General features: G+C 42.7%; 1 protein-coding gene and 1 long non-coding RNA gene across 3 annotated transcripts in view; both read left to right on the top strand.

Moving 5' to 3' along the window:
- Positions 1-15,004, top strand: part of LOC143696637 (uncharacterized) — a 268,836-nt gene that overhangs the window by 75,602 nt on the left and 178,230 nt on the right. The window lies entirely within an intron of this gene.
- Positions 1-15,004, top strand: part of KCNJ6 (potassium inwardly rectifying channel subfamily J member 6) — a 172,085-nt gene that overhangs the window by 121,101 nt on the left and 35,980 nt on the right. For both annotated transcript variants that reach the window (XM_077193198.1, XM_054628433.2), the window contains one exon: positions 12,206-13,126. In XM_077193198.1, coding sequence (XP_077049313.1) covers positions 12,206-13,126 — 921 coding nt within the window. The remainder of the gene's footprint in view (positions 1-12,205; positions 13,127-15,004) is intronic.

Below are 15,004 nucleotides of genomic sequence, written 5' to 3'. Positions count from 1 at the left end.
GGTTTGGATGTACAAGAAACATATTCTCGTTACCAGTCTATTATTTATCAAAAGCTCCCCTCCGCAGGCTCAATATTTTTGTTTACTGTTTTCTCTTGAAAAGGTCAGCTCTTTTATCAGCTATTTCTTTAAGTGAGTCTGTACCTGTCTAAAAAAGACAGGAAATTCACATTTTAGTGCAGCACATTCCTTGTCTCACGTAGCAGCCCTAACAAGAGCAATCTGTATTTCTGCTGTCCATGGCCACATCCCTGAAAGGCAGCTGGCTCATTTCACTTTCCCTGCACAATTCAGGAGAGATGGAAAAAGCAGAAACTCCCCTTTTTCTCTCAAGACATCTGAAGGCTACAAAAGCTTTGAATTATTTGTGCTTCTCTGAGCTTTGCCTGCTCCAGAAGGGATAGATGGGCTTTGCAAGCTGAATGTACCCTCTAAAATCTCAATTATTTAAAAATCATAACACCAGTGCAGCCTGCACTGGTGAGATCCCTCCACACCACAGAAATAAAACATAATTCCACAACAACATTTTATTTTTATGTTAAACTCTCCATTCCGCCACCCAGAATCAAAGGCCATCAAGAGTCCCTCAGATATTTGCAAGAAATTGGATGTTGCAATCTGGGGTAAATGGGGAAATCCAGCACTGCCAAATTTTTCTCCTTTTTCCAAAAGGTTCCAGTTAGCCCTCAAAGGACCTTTATTTTTAGAGAGGAAACTGGTGACTCGTGCATGGAAAAATCCTGGGGAATGATGGATTATTTTTAGCCAGATTAGAAAAACCTACAGGAAAAATCAAGGGCAATCAAAAAGTCTTTTATACTTTTTAACAAAGTAAGAAAAACAAGCAGAAAACCCCTACTTCACTCAAAATAGAGATTACAGAGTTTTTCATATAATCCCTCCATTTTGAGTTTATTTAATTCATCTGAACAACTTTGTTTCCTAAAGTTGGGTAAAATGTTACTGTGAAAAAGAAGGGCAAATCTGAATTATGAAACTATTGTTAAAAGTACCAGAATTTCAGCATTTCACAGCCAAAATAAAACTTTTTTGAACGTTTGAAATTAAATTTAATTTCCCTTATAAGGTATTTTGGAAAATACTGTTGATCAAATCAAATCAAATCCAATTTACAAAAAATATTTCCCTGCTTCTAAATAGTTTTTTTTTTCCCACTACTTGTATCCCTATAGAAAAGGATAATGGCAATTAGAGCAATTATAGCAATTTCACAGCAACTCCTTTGAGATTTTTTCAAGCAAATTTATAGACCTATTTACTTTATTATGTATCTTAAGTGAAATAGCACAATGGTAGTTTAGACACCGCCGAATTGCTTATTTCAAGACAAAAATGTTGTTATTTGTTAACATGGAAAGATTTTTTTTGTGGTTTTAACTTATATTTCTACTCTTGTTGGGTCTGATATTGTCCTTGTGTGAATTCATCTTTGAACAACTTCTTAGATGGGTATAAAATGAGTATAAAATCCTGTGGGGCAGATGCTCATTGCAGAAAAAAAATATGAGCTTTTTCATTCAGATTACACAAAAGTAGTAAAAAAATCTGGACTGAAATCAAACATATGATTACTCAAACTCTTACTTAAAAAATAAAAAGCATGAATTGAGTCTGTTTTATCTCCTTGCACTCCGATTGTTTTGTGGGCAAACCCACAAAGTCTGACCTAAACTAATCTGAGGTTGAAGGTGGAGAATGAGAATCAGGCAGATGCAGCCTGGAAAATCCAAGCACACAAAGCAGGAGCAGGGGTTTTTTCCTCTTGAAGATACTTCACAGGGACACGGAGGAGAATTGTGGTTTGAAAAAATGTTTGACTGGAATATTTGACTGAAAAATATTTGGCTGGAGCTTTGGGAGCAGCAGCACTCATGAAAAAAAAAAAAAGAAATATTTCTTGCAGCTCCCTCTTATAGAGATGGATTTCTTGGCGTCCAATAGTGTGGTTCACTCAGCCTGTTTTCGTGACATTGGTAGGAATTTAGGATTTCTGAGGGCTCCAAAAGCTCAGTGAAGTTCTGAAAGGGATCCAAAAGCCTAAATACCAACCACAGTTTCAGAAATAATTCAGAGGAGGCCAGACAGGGTGATGGATAAGGCTCATTTCCTTAGGAAACATTGCTAAAGTGCCATTCTGAACTCACCATTCCCAGGTTATCAAAACACCACAGCCTGAAACCAAACATTGACCCAGCTGAAATTATGCAGGGTTTTTTAAAATTTCTTTTTTCTGAATGTCACTTTCAGCCTGATTTCTCAGTTATTTTCTCCTCTGCAGTCTATAAACCGCACAAAAGGGGAAATCATCAGCAAGAAACCAGGTCTCTGTATTTCACTGTAACTTCTTTTGGCAGGGAAAGGGGATGAAGGCAGTGATGGCCTCATTATTTAGCTTAAAAAAAGCAGCCAAAATTCCATTATCACCTGAAAAAAATGGAGAAGGAGCAGCATGGAAAGAACACAAGAGCTGTTGAGATAAACTAATTGTAAGGGGGGTAATTGCCTGGCCCCTGAGATATTATTTGAGGCAACATTTGGATGCCAGAGTTTGGATTTGCATCTTGGGCCACCTCAACCAACAGAAAACTGTGAACATCCGGCAAGTCACCACCATGAGGGACAGCAGAAGCCACAGACATGTTGTTTCCCTAGTGAAATATTACGGTGATTTTTCTTCTCAAGTGTGTAAAAATTAAAGTCTTGCCTGAGTTTTGTATAGGAGGAGCATCCTGCTCTCCTGAAATAGAAGCAAAAGCCATCAAAATTCTCCTTTGGCTTCAGGGAAGTTGTCAAGAAAGAAATCTCCATTACCAGATTTAAAAAGTAATTATTATCCTTCTCTGTTTCAATTTTTCCAGTCTTTTCAACCCCTTCTTTAACTTTGTGCAGCAGTAACAGCAGCAAGCAAACCAATATGCTTGGGCAATGTCTGTGTCCTGGGGGCAGCCAGATTGGCTGGAAACTGACTGAGGAAAATAATACAACTTCAGGAGGGAAGTTTCTGACATGTTTTCATTCTTCTGTCAAAAACTGGAGGGCAGGAGGAATCACATATCTGTACTCCAAAGTCGTTCTGTTCCCTGTAGTCTGTATTTTTTGGGGGGGAAAAAATAGGAATTGACAGTTCTTCTTAGCTCAAACACCTCATCTTTACCAGTGGGATTTGAGCTGTCCTCCCAAAATTTTGCTGCCCAAGAAAGCTGCAAAATTGGTATCAAAGGGCAGTCAGGAGTGTGGAAATATTTGCTTTGCATTGGCACAAGTGGCAGGGCTTTCCCCAGCCAGTGACCATCCTGACCCAGGGAAAGGTTGTTCAGTGCAAACAATGTTTTGCAGAGGAAAAGTGAACTCTCTCAAAGTCATCTCATATCCTCTAACCTGAAACTGATCAGATCCAAGGTCTTTATCCACATCTAAACTCTTCTGCCCCTTTTGGAAGGAAAGTTCTAGAAGCTCTTGGCCTTGCTCCTCAGCCTTAGACCATTGCATATGTTATTGGTTTCACTCCACTGCTTCAGCATCTTGATTGAATCAAGCCCTTCCTTTCTGACCAAAAATATTCCTCTCCATCATTCCTCTGCCTTTTATTTAGGAGAGTTCATTGATCAAAGCAAAGGAGCTGTCAGAGTGTGTTGGCATAGTCAAGGTGGTTCCAGCACCTGCCCAAGGAGCTCTGTGAATATTCAGGCACAAGGCTGCCTCAAGGTTGTTCAGCAATGCAGGGAAATATTGGATTTGGCTGTGTCAAGGACAAAGATTGAAGTGAGAACACCCTGGCTTCAGGGGAAAAAGGGGGGGAAGGACAGGAACAGAGTTGGGATAGAAAATAGCAAGGAAAGAGGGGCTGGCTTCTCCTGCCAGCAGGAAAATTGGTGACAACTCCTTCTGAGAGGGTGCATTTCCCTCCTCTCTGGTGACCTAACTGGACACACAGACTTTGACAAGCTGCCTGCCTTGATTTCCAAACTTTTCCCATGCTGGAACATGCACCAGCCTCACGATCAAACTGACTCCATCTACAGTGTTAAATAAAACCAGGAATGATTCTGCAGCCTTGAGACCAAGCAGTACAAGATGTCCAAGTCACACTGCAGAGCACCTGGTCCTAAGTCTTGTGAGGACTTTCTCTTGGTTTTAAGACATAATTAGTTTATTAACAGTGATTTTTTTTTGCCACTTCAAATTATCTGGAACAAGGTGAGGTCTGTGTTGCAGGCCAGGGGTTTATGTTGCTTTAAGCAGGGGTGAGATGGGAGCCTGTGGAGGTGTCTGAGGGAGCAAAGGTGGAACTGTGTTGGCAGATAAGAGTGAAAAAAGCCAAACAAATCTGATTCCATCTCATCCATGCTGCTGAATGGGAGCACATCCTGTCTCCCAAACCCTTCCCAGGTATTTTCTTGGAGCACTAATTGGGTCAAAGCCAAAACAATTAATTTGCTAAATTAGCAGTGTAGTCACCAATGGACAGGGCAGCCAAACTCCTATTTAGACTTCCAGAAACAACCAGGAGAACTCCCCAGATATCAGAGATATTACATAGTGAAGAATTAAATGAGTCAGAATTATCAGTGAAATGTTTAGGCCAGAATTATCAACACAAAATAGCTCAGCTGATCAGCTCATTTTTATTCCCAGAGTTTTCAGTCAGGAAAATTGTGATGGGAAAAAAATCTCGACAATCTCTTCCCACAGAAGTTGGGAATACTCTTTTTCCACGTAATCAGTAAAGAGAATACAGGGAGAAATCAGGATTTAACCAGCCCTCATGTAATTTCTCCGGAAGGCTGAGCTCAAGTGCAAAAATGAAGCTGCAGAGAAGACGAAGCCCTACTCTTCCCAGAGGTGCACTCTGTAGAAGTTGGTTCTGTGTTGAGCAGCACATTGAAGCCTTTAGAGGTTCCTTACAACCCAGAATATTCATTGATTTAAGCAGATTTTGAATTAATTTATTTATTATTTCTAGCAGATAAAGCATATAAGCACAGTTTAAAATTGATAACAATAAGGTCAATAAAAGTCTTTCATGCTTTCTCCTTTTCCTGGTACAGCCCATGGAGAAGAAAAGCTGAGTTCTCAGGAGATTTTACAAGAAATTTTGTAGCTGACAAAAATTCTGGCATTCAGACACCCGATAGCAACTGGCAGAAATAATTGGGGTTGAGTAACTGGAAAAAGAAGTCTCAGAGATCACGTTAGACAAGGACACCTTGCAGCAAGTCAGGGGACACGTCTGACCCAGAGGCAGCAAAAGGCAAAAGTGTGGCCAGGATGTGCAGCTTGTCTTGGTTTGAAAAGACAGGGGCCTCCCTTGAAATGGAAAATGCAAACCCCCCACCCTCTGAATTGTTATCATTTTGAAATTAAGGGACTCTCGGGCAAAAATATGGGAATAGGAATAACAGTTCTTTATTAAGAAAACTAAAAATACAAATGTAATAGTACAAACAAACAAAAACAAGCCACTGCCAGAGTGAGAGCAGTCCCTGTCCCCTGTGTGTCAGGGGGTGGCACAGCCCCATCCCATGGGGGCTCAGCCCTCCTGCAGTGCCAGCTGTGGCTCTGCTGGAGCAGGGATCCTGCACAAGGGGGGAGTTTTCCTCTGCAGCTCCAGGGCTGCTGCAGATGGGCCTGGGCTCCCTCTGGCCATGCAGGGCAGCAGAAGCTGCTCCTCTGGCAATGCACTGGGCAAAGGCTGCTGGGCTGTCCCAGCACCTCAGATTGGATCCAGGTAGGAATGCTTGGCTCCTCCCCTGGGCAATGCAGCATCTCCCCATGGGATGATGGGATTGGATCAGCCCTGCAGGGACACTCAGTGGCCATGGACAGCAGAGATCTCCTGCAGGGAGGATTGGCTGTGGGAGAGAGAAAGAAAAAACTGCCCCATGGACAGCAGAGAACTGCCCCAGCTCTGACAGATGGGAACAGAACACACAGCCCCATTTCCAACCTCAGGCACAGCTGCTGGCAGCTTGTGCCACTGATGGCAGCAGCACTGACAATAGTAAGCATTTTCTGACTGCAAAAAATGCTTTACCTCAGCTTTGTCACCTTGTCAGAGGAAATAGGAGGAGGCTGATTTCTGCAGTGGTTGTGGATAGGACAAGGACATGATGGAATCATGGAATCACAGAATGGTTTGGGTTGGAGGGGCCTTAAATTTCATCCACTTCCAAGGGCAGGGAACCTTCCACTAGACCAGGTTGCTCCAAGCCCTGTCCAGCCTGGCCCTGGACACAGAAATACCTTTCTGAAGCTTGAGCTCAAGTTTTTCTGGGAGCTACAAACCTGGTAAAAGACTAATCTGACAGGGAACCTCTCCTTACTCCAGAAATCACTGCTCAGTGCCAGGCATTTGCTCTAGAGATGGCTCTGAATAAACAGATGGCCTGACTCTAAGAGCTCAGGCTTCAGAGAGCAAACAAGTTCCATAATCTAATTTGGGACCCACAGCCTTGTGAAAGGCTGAAGATGTTGATAATCAACTGTCTCTGCACATCTTTGCAGGCTCACAACCTTCCTACAGCCAGGTGCAGACTTCTTACATTGCCCCATAAATGTTACCCAGCCAAGGCTGTTTGGCTTCCCTGTGATTCAAATGAAGACAAATTTAGCAAAGCAGATGTAAAAACAGCATTCTGGAGCCTTCAGTGGTAAATTCTGCAATGAAGTTGGTTAGAATCCAAGACAAAAACTACAAGGTCAAATGACTACCAAAAATGGAGTCATGTGTTTTTAAATTTGAGTTATCAGATTCATTTTTCCACCCTCCATAATAAAAGGGCCAAGAATCAGGAATGAATGGAAATGTTTGTATTGCAGAGACACAGAGTGTTACTCAGACTGATTTCTTGCAGCTGTACAGGCTTAAAAGAAATGAAAATAGTAGAACATATTATTTTTATCAAGTTGGATTAGAAGGCAGTGATGAAGCAGGTAATGTGAAAAAAACAAAGTATCATCCTTACAGTCTCTTTTCTAATCATAAATATATCTCATTTCATGTTATTTTAGTGAAAGCTGCTGCTGAAATAAATCTCAGTCATACACATGCTCCCTCTGAAATTAGGTTTGTGATTCCATGGGTGCAAAGAAGCAATTTGGGTCTTGAAGAGATTTGCCAAGTCAGTGTTTATTGAGCACTCCAACATTTCAAAGTGAGGCCTAGCAATGCTTCCAGCTGAGTGAATAGTCAATCTTGCATTGATTTCAGCAGTGCAGGACCAGATCCTAATTCCTTTCTTTTTCAGGGAAAAGGATCTGTGATAATGACTGCTTACAGTTGTTAGCTGATCATAAAAGACTCCACTTTTTTACTCTAAACAAGACTCTTTCTCTTCATATCTTGTGGCGCCTTGCAGTGTGGATTATCTGGCTGGGCTCATCCCACAGACAAATCCCCCTCTATTCCCAGAATTCCTGTGTTCCTGTGCCCCTTGTGCTCATCACAAACGAGATTTTGCAGAGCTCTGAAACAAAAGCCACCCACAGATGAGGCAAAGCATTCCAAAATCTCCCCTTCTCTGACTTCTTCCACTGCAATCAAGAGCAGAAACGGAACAACGCGGATTTGGGGTATTGAAGGCTACAAGAAATTCCTTGTGCTGTGCAAAGCCCAACAACCCCACAGGGGAGCCCAAACAGCCACCAGGTCCTGCCAAATGGATGGATGCAGTGCCAGGGAGGTTGGGGACCACAGCAAACGAGAGGTAAAACACTCGAGACTTCCCAAAAACCAAACTTGGACCTTCATTTCAAAGTGGCCCTCATCCCACCAGGAAAAGGGGGAATGCAGACAGGAATCACAGTGTCTGCTCAACACATTTCTCTACATGCAGTAAAACCCATGAGAGCAATTTTTAGATTATAAATGATTTTGGCAATCGGGACATTTTCAATGAATTTGCACACAAAATGTTCACAACTGTGTTACAAGAGTTAAAATCACTAAATTGCAGTGAAACGTCCACGGAACTTTCTAGGTCAGCTTCTGTTACAGAAAGGTCAGTTATGATTTGCAATATTCTCTTTTGAAACTCCTCATTATTTTGCAACCAAAATAGGCTCACAGTATTTAAATTGGACAAACAGGCCCTTCATATTCCTCCTTTTGCTTTGTGTTTGCACAGCACCACAACAAGTTCTCTGCAGCACTACCAAAATACACCAAAAAATCACATTGTTGGTGATAAAATGATTGCTTAAGGGTTATATTGTTGTGTTACATTCTCAGCCTCAAAGGGAGAGAGCGTATCCTGTGCTGTTTTGTTGTTGACACTGGTTTCATGTTGTTCTACAGGCTCTAAATAAAAGGATGTGCTTGGGAAATCAGGACTGTGCCTTTCCAGTGCTGCTTTGGAGTAGACAAGAACATGACAACAACATTTCCTGCAATTTTGCTAGAAAATTAAAATGTTCTGAGCACTGGCACAGTTCAAAAGCCCCTGGCATGGTTTGGACCAGTGCAGAACTGAGCACACACAACTCCTGGCTCCATTTCAGGACACAGATTATTCCTGTTTGGCAGATTGTATGACACTAACCTGCCTGGAAAACAATTGGAGTTCAATAATCCAAGTGTGGGCTGCACCACTCTTTGCCCTCCACACTAAATAATAGGTCTGGGCACACTTAATTAGCTAATTTGGCCACAGCCAGGACACAAGTGAACTGTTCAGGGACTTTTTTAGGAGAACTCCTTGTCATTTGCTGGGAAATTAAACAAATCACTGAAATCTCATATGTCTTGTAGGTTTTGCCTCAGAGAATAACCAAAGCAGATCATTTGAACAGAATCCTCTAAATTGGCCTGGATTGGCTCATTACCTGGCTGTTGTGTTCAAACAAACATAATGTTTGCTGGGAGAGGAGGAAGAGTTCAGAAATACTTTTTTTTTCTTTTTTTTCTTTTTTTTTTTTTTTTTTTTTTTTTTTTTGCAGTGCAGATTAATAATATGTATATATTTTTGTCAGGAAGAAAGGCAGAGAGAGCAAAAATAGCTCTCAAGTGAGGCTGCTGCTACTCACTCCCCTGTTCCTGGATCCCTGACAGCCATTATGTAACCAAAAGGAAAATTAGATGAAATAAACAGCAGAAGTTAATTGGGTCGATATCAAGTAAAAATATAATTAGTCAAAGTATTTTGTGGCAAAGGCACTGACAGTATGTGGCTGTTCCTCAGCCTCAGTGGTGAGCAGGGATCCTGCCATGTGTTTAAAACTTATTCATCGAGCATTTCCATGGAAACACACAGATGCATAACCTTTGGATCACTTATTTTGGGAATTGCTGCTCCCAAGGTTCTCTCTGGAGTGAAAACTCAGTCCAGGAGAGGATAACAAACTGTGGTTCTGATCCAGAAACTCTCCACAAAGGAATTCATCCCTAGCAGGATTGGGTGAGGGAAAGAAGGAAAGGGCATCTTGCAAGAAAGAAGAAAAGACAAAAAGCTTGACCCTAATTTTTTCCTCTCAGAGACTGAGAATTGAGAAATGACAGCACTGGGAAGAGCCTGGAGAGTTTAGAAATGGCCAGATGCCCTCAGGAAGATTGAAATGTCTGCAAGAGTGTCAAATAAATGCTGTAATGAGAGAGACCTTGGTTAAACACTGGGTTTGTTGTCCAAAGCTGCCCCCTTACAAAGTGAGATGAGAACCAGCTCCACTACAACTTCTCCAGGTGAAGAAAAACCCTCCCACGTTGGAATTGTCACAAGCTGATCCCACTTACTGTGACAGCAGCTCCCTGCTCCTACAAAACCCATGGACTCTTGCCAAAATGTGGCCCTTCCCTCATGCTGTGAAAGCCAGGTCAGGCTGCTTGCAATGCACAAATCCACAAAGAGCATTTGGAAAGCATCAGTAAAAATTTGCTGTCTGAACTAAAGGTGCTCAAAGTACTTCCATAGGAAATAAACACTGCATGGAAAGCAGGAGTGGTGTGGTGGGAGGGCAGCCCTGAAATTCCCTTCACATTCTTCCTGCTTCAAGGAGTAAAATCAGCCCCTGGGTCCCCTCCCAGGATAATTTCTGGTAAGAGATGCTCAGACAGTGGGGTTTGGGATATGATTCCCTTTCACAGCAGGGCCAGGAGTGAGGAATGTTCTCTAAACCAACAGGATTCTCCCACTCCTGGTCTCTGTGTCCAGGCCAGGCTCTGACTGGGAAGGGAAAGCAAATTATTCATAATGCCTGAAAGATAATGAACCCCATTATATCAGCATTAGTAGTTTGACATAAAGCCTCAAAAGCTAGAGCCTTCAGAGGTTGTTCATAATTATTTGAGGATTCTGTTGCTGCAGTGATGTGATAACTCCTGTGGACTGGAATTTCCTTAGGCACAACAGAGAGCTGAGCATAAAATGTGAAGCCTTAACTTCAAATTTTCTGGCTTTGGCTTAAGTCTGCCTCACAAAGACCCTGCAATGCCTTTTGATTGTGTTTTGTCATGCATTGCCCAGCATCAGGGCTAATGCAAGCAGGCACACTGTCACTGACTGAGGGAGTTCATTCAGAACCGAGGGCCCTGGGACACAGCTCCCAGTGCTGCCACTGCCATCAGCCCTGATAAGGCTCTCCTGAGACACACAGAAAACTGAAAAGGTGACAGGATGGGGGGCACGGCCTTAAAACATGGAACTGCTCTCAGATTCTGTGCTGCTGGAGGGCTTTGAGACTTTCTTTGAAAGAGGAGCAGGTCAGGAGGAGAAACAACCAGGCTACAACCCTTAACCCTTTTTCCCCCCTGGGTATTTCAATAAAACTCTGCAAGGGTCTGTGATCTTTCTCTGCAGGTGCTGTGAGACTCCACACAGGATCTGCTGCACAGCACATGTTTCTAGGAGTGAAAAAGGCTTTTAGAGCCACACTGACCCGACTGAGAGCAACACTCCATAAAGAATGGCACAAAATCACAGCAGTGCTGCTTTTTAGATGGGATATTGGGAAGAAATCCTTCCTTATGAGAGTAACGAGGCCCTGGCACAGGGTGCCCAGAGAAGCTGTGGCTGCCTCTGGATCCCTGGAAGTGTCCAAGGCCAGGTTGGACAGGTTTTGGAGCAACCTGGGGTAATGGAAGGTGTCCCTGACCATGGCACAAGGTGGGGACTGGGTGATTTTAAGGTCCCTTCCCACCCAAACCATTCTGAAATTCTCTATTCAAAGTCAAGCACCTGGGCAGACCCACCAGAAGATTTTTCCCTTTACAGTCTGGCAGAAGAATGACAGCAGCTAGCCAGAAGGGAAAGAATTAGGAATTCAAGAGCTGAAATTCCTGCAGGAAGAAGCCCCAGAAAACACAAGAATTTCAGCTGAAAACAACAATTACCCCAGACCTCACCATGTGCTCCATGCAAAACACATTCGATTAAAGCACTCTCCTCCTCAGTGCACTCTTTTTTTCCCTGGCACACAACCATAACAAAGCTATTTATCTCTAAAGGCTGGGAAACTAAAAAAAAAAGGCCCAGATCATTAGAGGACAAGGTACACTTGAATTAAAGGCCACAGGCACAGTGAATTCAAATGAAATCTGAAGTACCGTTGGTTTTACGTTGCTGGGAGAAGGACACACAATTCCTTGTCTCATTATCAGCAAGACATTGATTTTCTGTGGAAGTGTGTGCTTGAATTGCTCTTGATAGATATTACAACTTTCCTTCAACAAGAAGAGGATTGGTTCTTTCTAAAAGCTGTTGGCTTAAAAAAAAACAAAAAACAAACCTTCTTGTACTTATTTAATACTTTCCCCACAGCAATGCAATTGATGGAAGAAATAGCTCAGCAATAGCTCATTTTCTCTGCTCCCCCCCAAGTGAATCCATTGCCTCATTTATATCTTTTATCTCCCTAAGATCTTTTTTGGTGCATAAAAAATTTCATTCATTAAACTGCAAAGGGGCGAGGGGGGACGGGATATCTGCCTAAACCCATCTTGTGGAATTTATATATGGGTGTGGATAGGATGACTTGATAAGAAACAAGAGTTTGCTTTAATTTTATTTTCTGTGTAGCAATAAAATGAGGGTGCCTGGCATCCAATTTTTGTGTTAGCAAAACACAATGGATTTAGCAAAGAACAAGGATGATCATTTTATTGATTAACACAGGAAAAGGTTGTGTGTTGACTTAGAGCAATTACAAGAGGAATGATGACTTTTCCGTGTCTTTTTGTTTTCCATGGCAGCCAACGTCCTGGAAGAAGACTCAATGGAGCAGGACATCGAGAGCCCTGTCACAATCCATCAACCAAAGTTGCCCAAACAAGCGAGAGAGGATCTGCCAAAAAACATCAGCAAAGAATGTGCCAAGAGGAAAATCCAGAGGTACGTTCGGAAAGATGGGAAATGCAACGTCCACCACGGGAATGTCAGAGAGACTTACCGGTACTTGACTGACATCTTCACCACCCTGGTGGATCTCAAGTGGAGGTTCAACCTGCTGATCTTTGTCATGGTTTACACGGTGACCTGGCTCTTCTTCGGCATGATCTGGTGGCTCATTGCCTACATGCGAGGGGACATGGATCACATAGGGGACAGCACGTGGACCCCCTGCGTCAGCAACCTCAATGGGTTTGTCTCAGCCTTTTTATTCTCAATCGAGACCGAAACCACCATTGGGTACGGTTACCGGGTCATCACGGACAAGTGTCCCGAGGGAATTATCCTGCTTTTAGTGCAGTCTGTCCTAGGTTCTATCGTCAACGCCTTCATGGTTGGCTGCATGTTTGTGAAAATATCCCAACCCAAGAAGAGGGCAGAAACCTTGGTTTTTTCTACAAACGCAGTAATTTCCATGCGGGATGGAAAGCTGTGTCTGATGTTCCGAGTAGGAGACCTTAGGAATTCACACATTGTAGAGGCATCAATACGAGCCAAGTTGATCAAATCCAAACAGACAAAGGAGGGGGAATTTATACCACTCAACCAGACAGATATCAACGTAGGTTATTACACAGGGGATGATCGTCTCTTTTTGGTTTCACCACTGATCATCAGCCATGAGATTAACCAGCAGAGTCCTTTCTGGGAGATTTCCAAAGCCCAGTTGCCCAAAGAGGAGCTAGAAATTGTTGTAATCCTAGAAGGAATGGTGGAGGCAACAGGTAACATTTCTTATACTTTGTATGAGGTAAATGCTTTAATTTTAGCAAGGAAAATCAGTGGTTTTGCTTCGTTTTAAAGGAATCACTTCCACAGTCGTTGCATTTGAAAAAGGAGTTCGTTCTCTGGTGAGCTTCAGAATTAAAAGCATGCCCAGTTTAATTGTCTGTTCCATCTTGCCTAACGGAATTAGTGTTGTTTCTGCTCTGTTTGGAAAATGGGATAGCATCTCTCATTTTCTAAATTTTTCACAGCATGTCACCCAGTTATTTGTCATTCTATTGCAGGAGCAGCTCAACCACAGGGACCTTGTGGGATAAAATTGCTTAGGGAAAAACAAAAAAAAAAAAACAAAAAAAAATTCAATGCAAAAACTCTGTTTGTGATTAATGTGGAAGCACCGTGGTCCTGCTGCTTCCAATCACTCCTGGGTATCTGCAGAACAACTGCCAGCCCTGTGGCATTCCAAGGCTGGATCCAGTAGGAAGTGATATGTTCAGTTCTCTCTCTTTTTTTTTTTTTTTTTTGCCTGCTCGTTTTCCTTGGTTTTTGTTTTAACTGGTAACATGGGGCTTGTTCCACTCTAGCTCACAAAAGGTCTCATCTGAGTTGGTGTTTGACTGGGGCCCCCCACAGGAGTGCACAGAACACTGGAAGCTGGGATGTACAAACAAGGAATGTTGTGTCACCGGAGTCTCGTGGAGGTGCTGGGTGGCTGTTACCTGCAATCATGCAGCAGAACAGCAGAAATCACTTGGTGCAGGGGAAAAAAGTGCTTGAAATCCACAGCAAATGCACCACTAAAATAATGTTTCTTTTTTTTTTTTGTATTAAAGCCAGAATTATAGGCGGGTACTTTTATCTGTGTTTTAGAAGCTGGAGGTGTTTTTTTTCCTGTTGATAACAGCATCAATGCCTGAAATGAGTAAATATAATCAACACACGGGAATGGCTATTATAAAATGAAGATTTGATGTGCTTGGGGGATGAGAAAACACTGATTATAGAAATATAAGAATGAGATTTGCCATTTTTCCCCACGACTGCAGCAAAACCCAGCAAAGTTTGAGCACGTGGATTCCACAGCTCTGACAGAGGCACAACCTTTCCAACCCTGACTCATGTTTTGCAACTGGAGCCAGGAAATAAAGAGCAGTCTCTTACTAGAACATGTGTGTGTGTTTCACACATCTATTATGTGGTGTCAGAAGAAAACTGCATTTGTCACCATATAATAAACGTGTGAGACAAAAATGGAGCAGAGGGGAAAAAAAAAAAAAAAACCACAACAAAAAACTGAAGGGAACTTGGCAGGGAATTTGAAGTGGTAAATGCAAGGCTTTCCAAATTTTCCAGGAAGTAGGTGGTACTGAAGAGAAATCAAGATGAAATGTTTAGTGCTCCTGATCTGTGCAGTAAGCACCGAGATTTCAAACATCTGCATCACCTTCGGGTGAGACGATGGGGAAATTGCTCTTTGTTCCCTGAAACCATCCTGAGATCTCAGAACTGCAGCTGAAGGAACTTGACATCCCAAGGGGGTGGGGGATATTTTCAGGACTGCTGAACACTGTGTTTTCCAGCAAAGAGATTGGCAAGTAGTGGCAGAATAAAAAATGTCTCACCAAAACCACCTACAGGATCAAAAGACAGAATATTTCTGCAGTGCAGCAGATGTGGATTTGTTGGTTTAGAGTCTCATCTCTATTTGTGAGCCCCCCCTTCTCTCACCTCATTTTCCCCCCTGCACACCCCAGGGCTCTCTCCCAGGGGTGTTCTTTGCTGCTCTGGCCTGGCCACCTCTCCCACTCAGCCACCACCAGCCTCCACTGCAGCACAAACCCCCTCAGACTGCTTGGGCTGGCAGGGTTTGAGATAAA

Source organism: Agelaius phoeniceus, chromosome 2, assembly GCF_051311805.1.
Source record: "Agelaius phoeniceus isolate bAgePho1 chromosome 2, bAgePho1.hap1, whole genome shotgun sequence".
Classification (NCBI taxonomy): Eukaryota; Metazoa; Chordata; class Aves; order Passeriformes; family Icteridae; genus Agelaius; species Agelaius phoeniceus.
The sequence above is the reverse complement of the archived record's forward strand: the minus strand, read 5'-3'. Positions and strand labels throughout refer to the sequence as shown.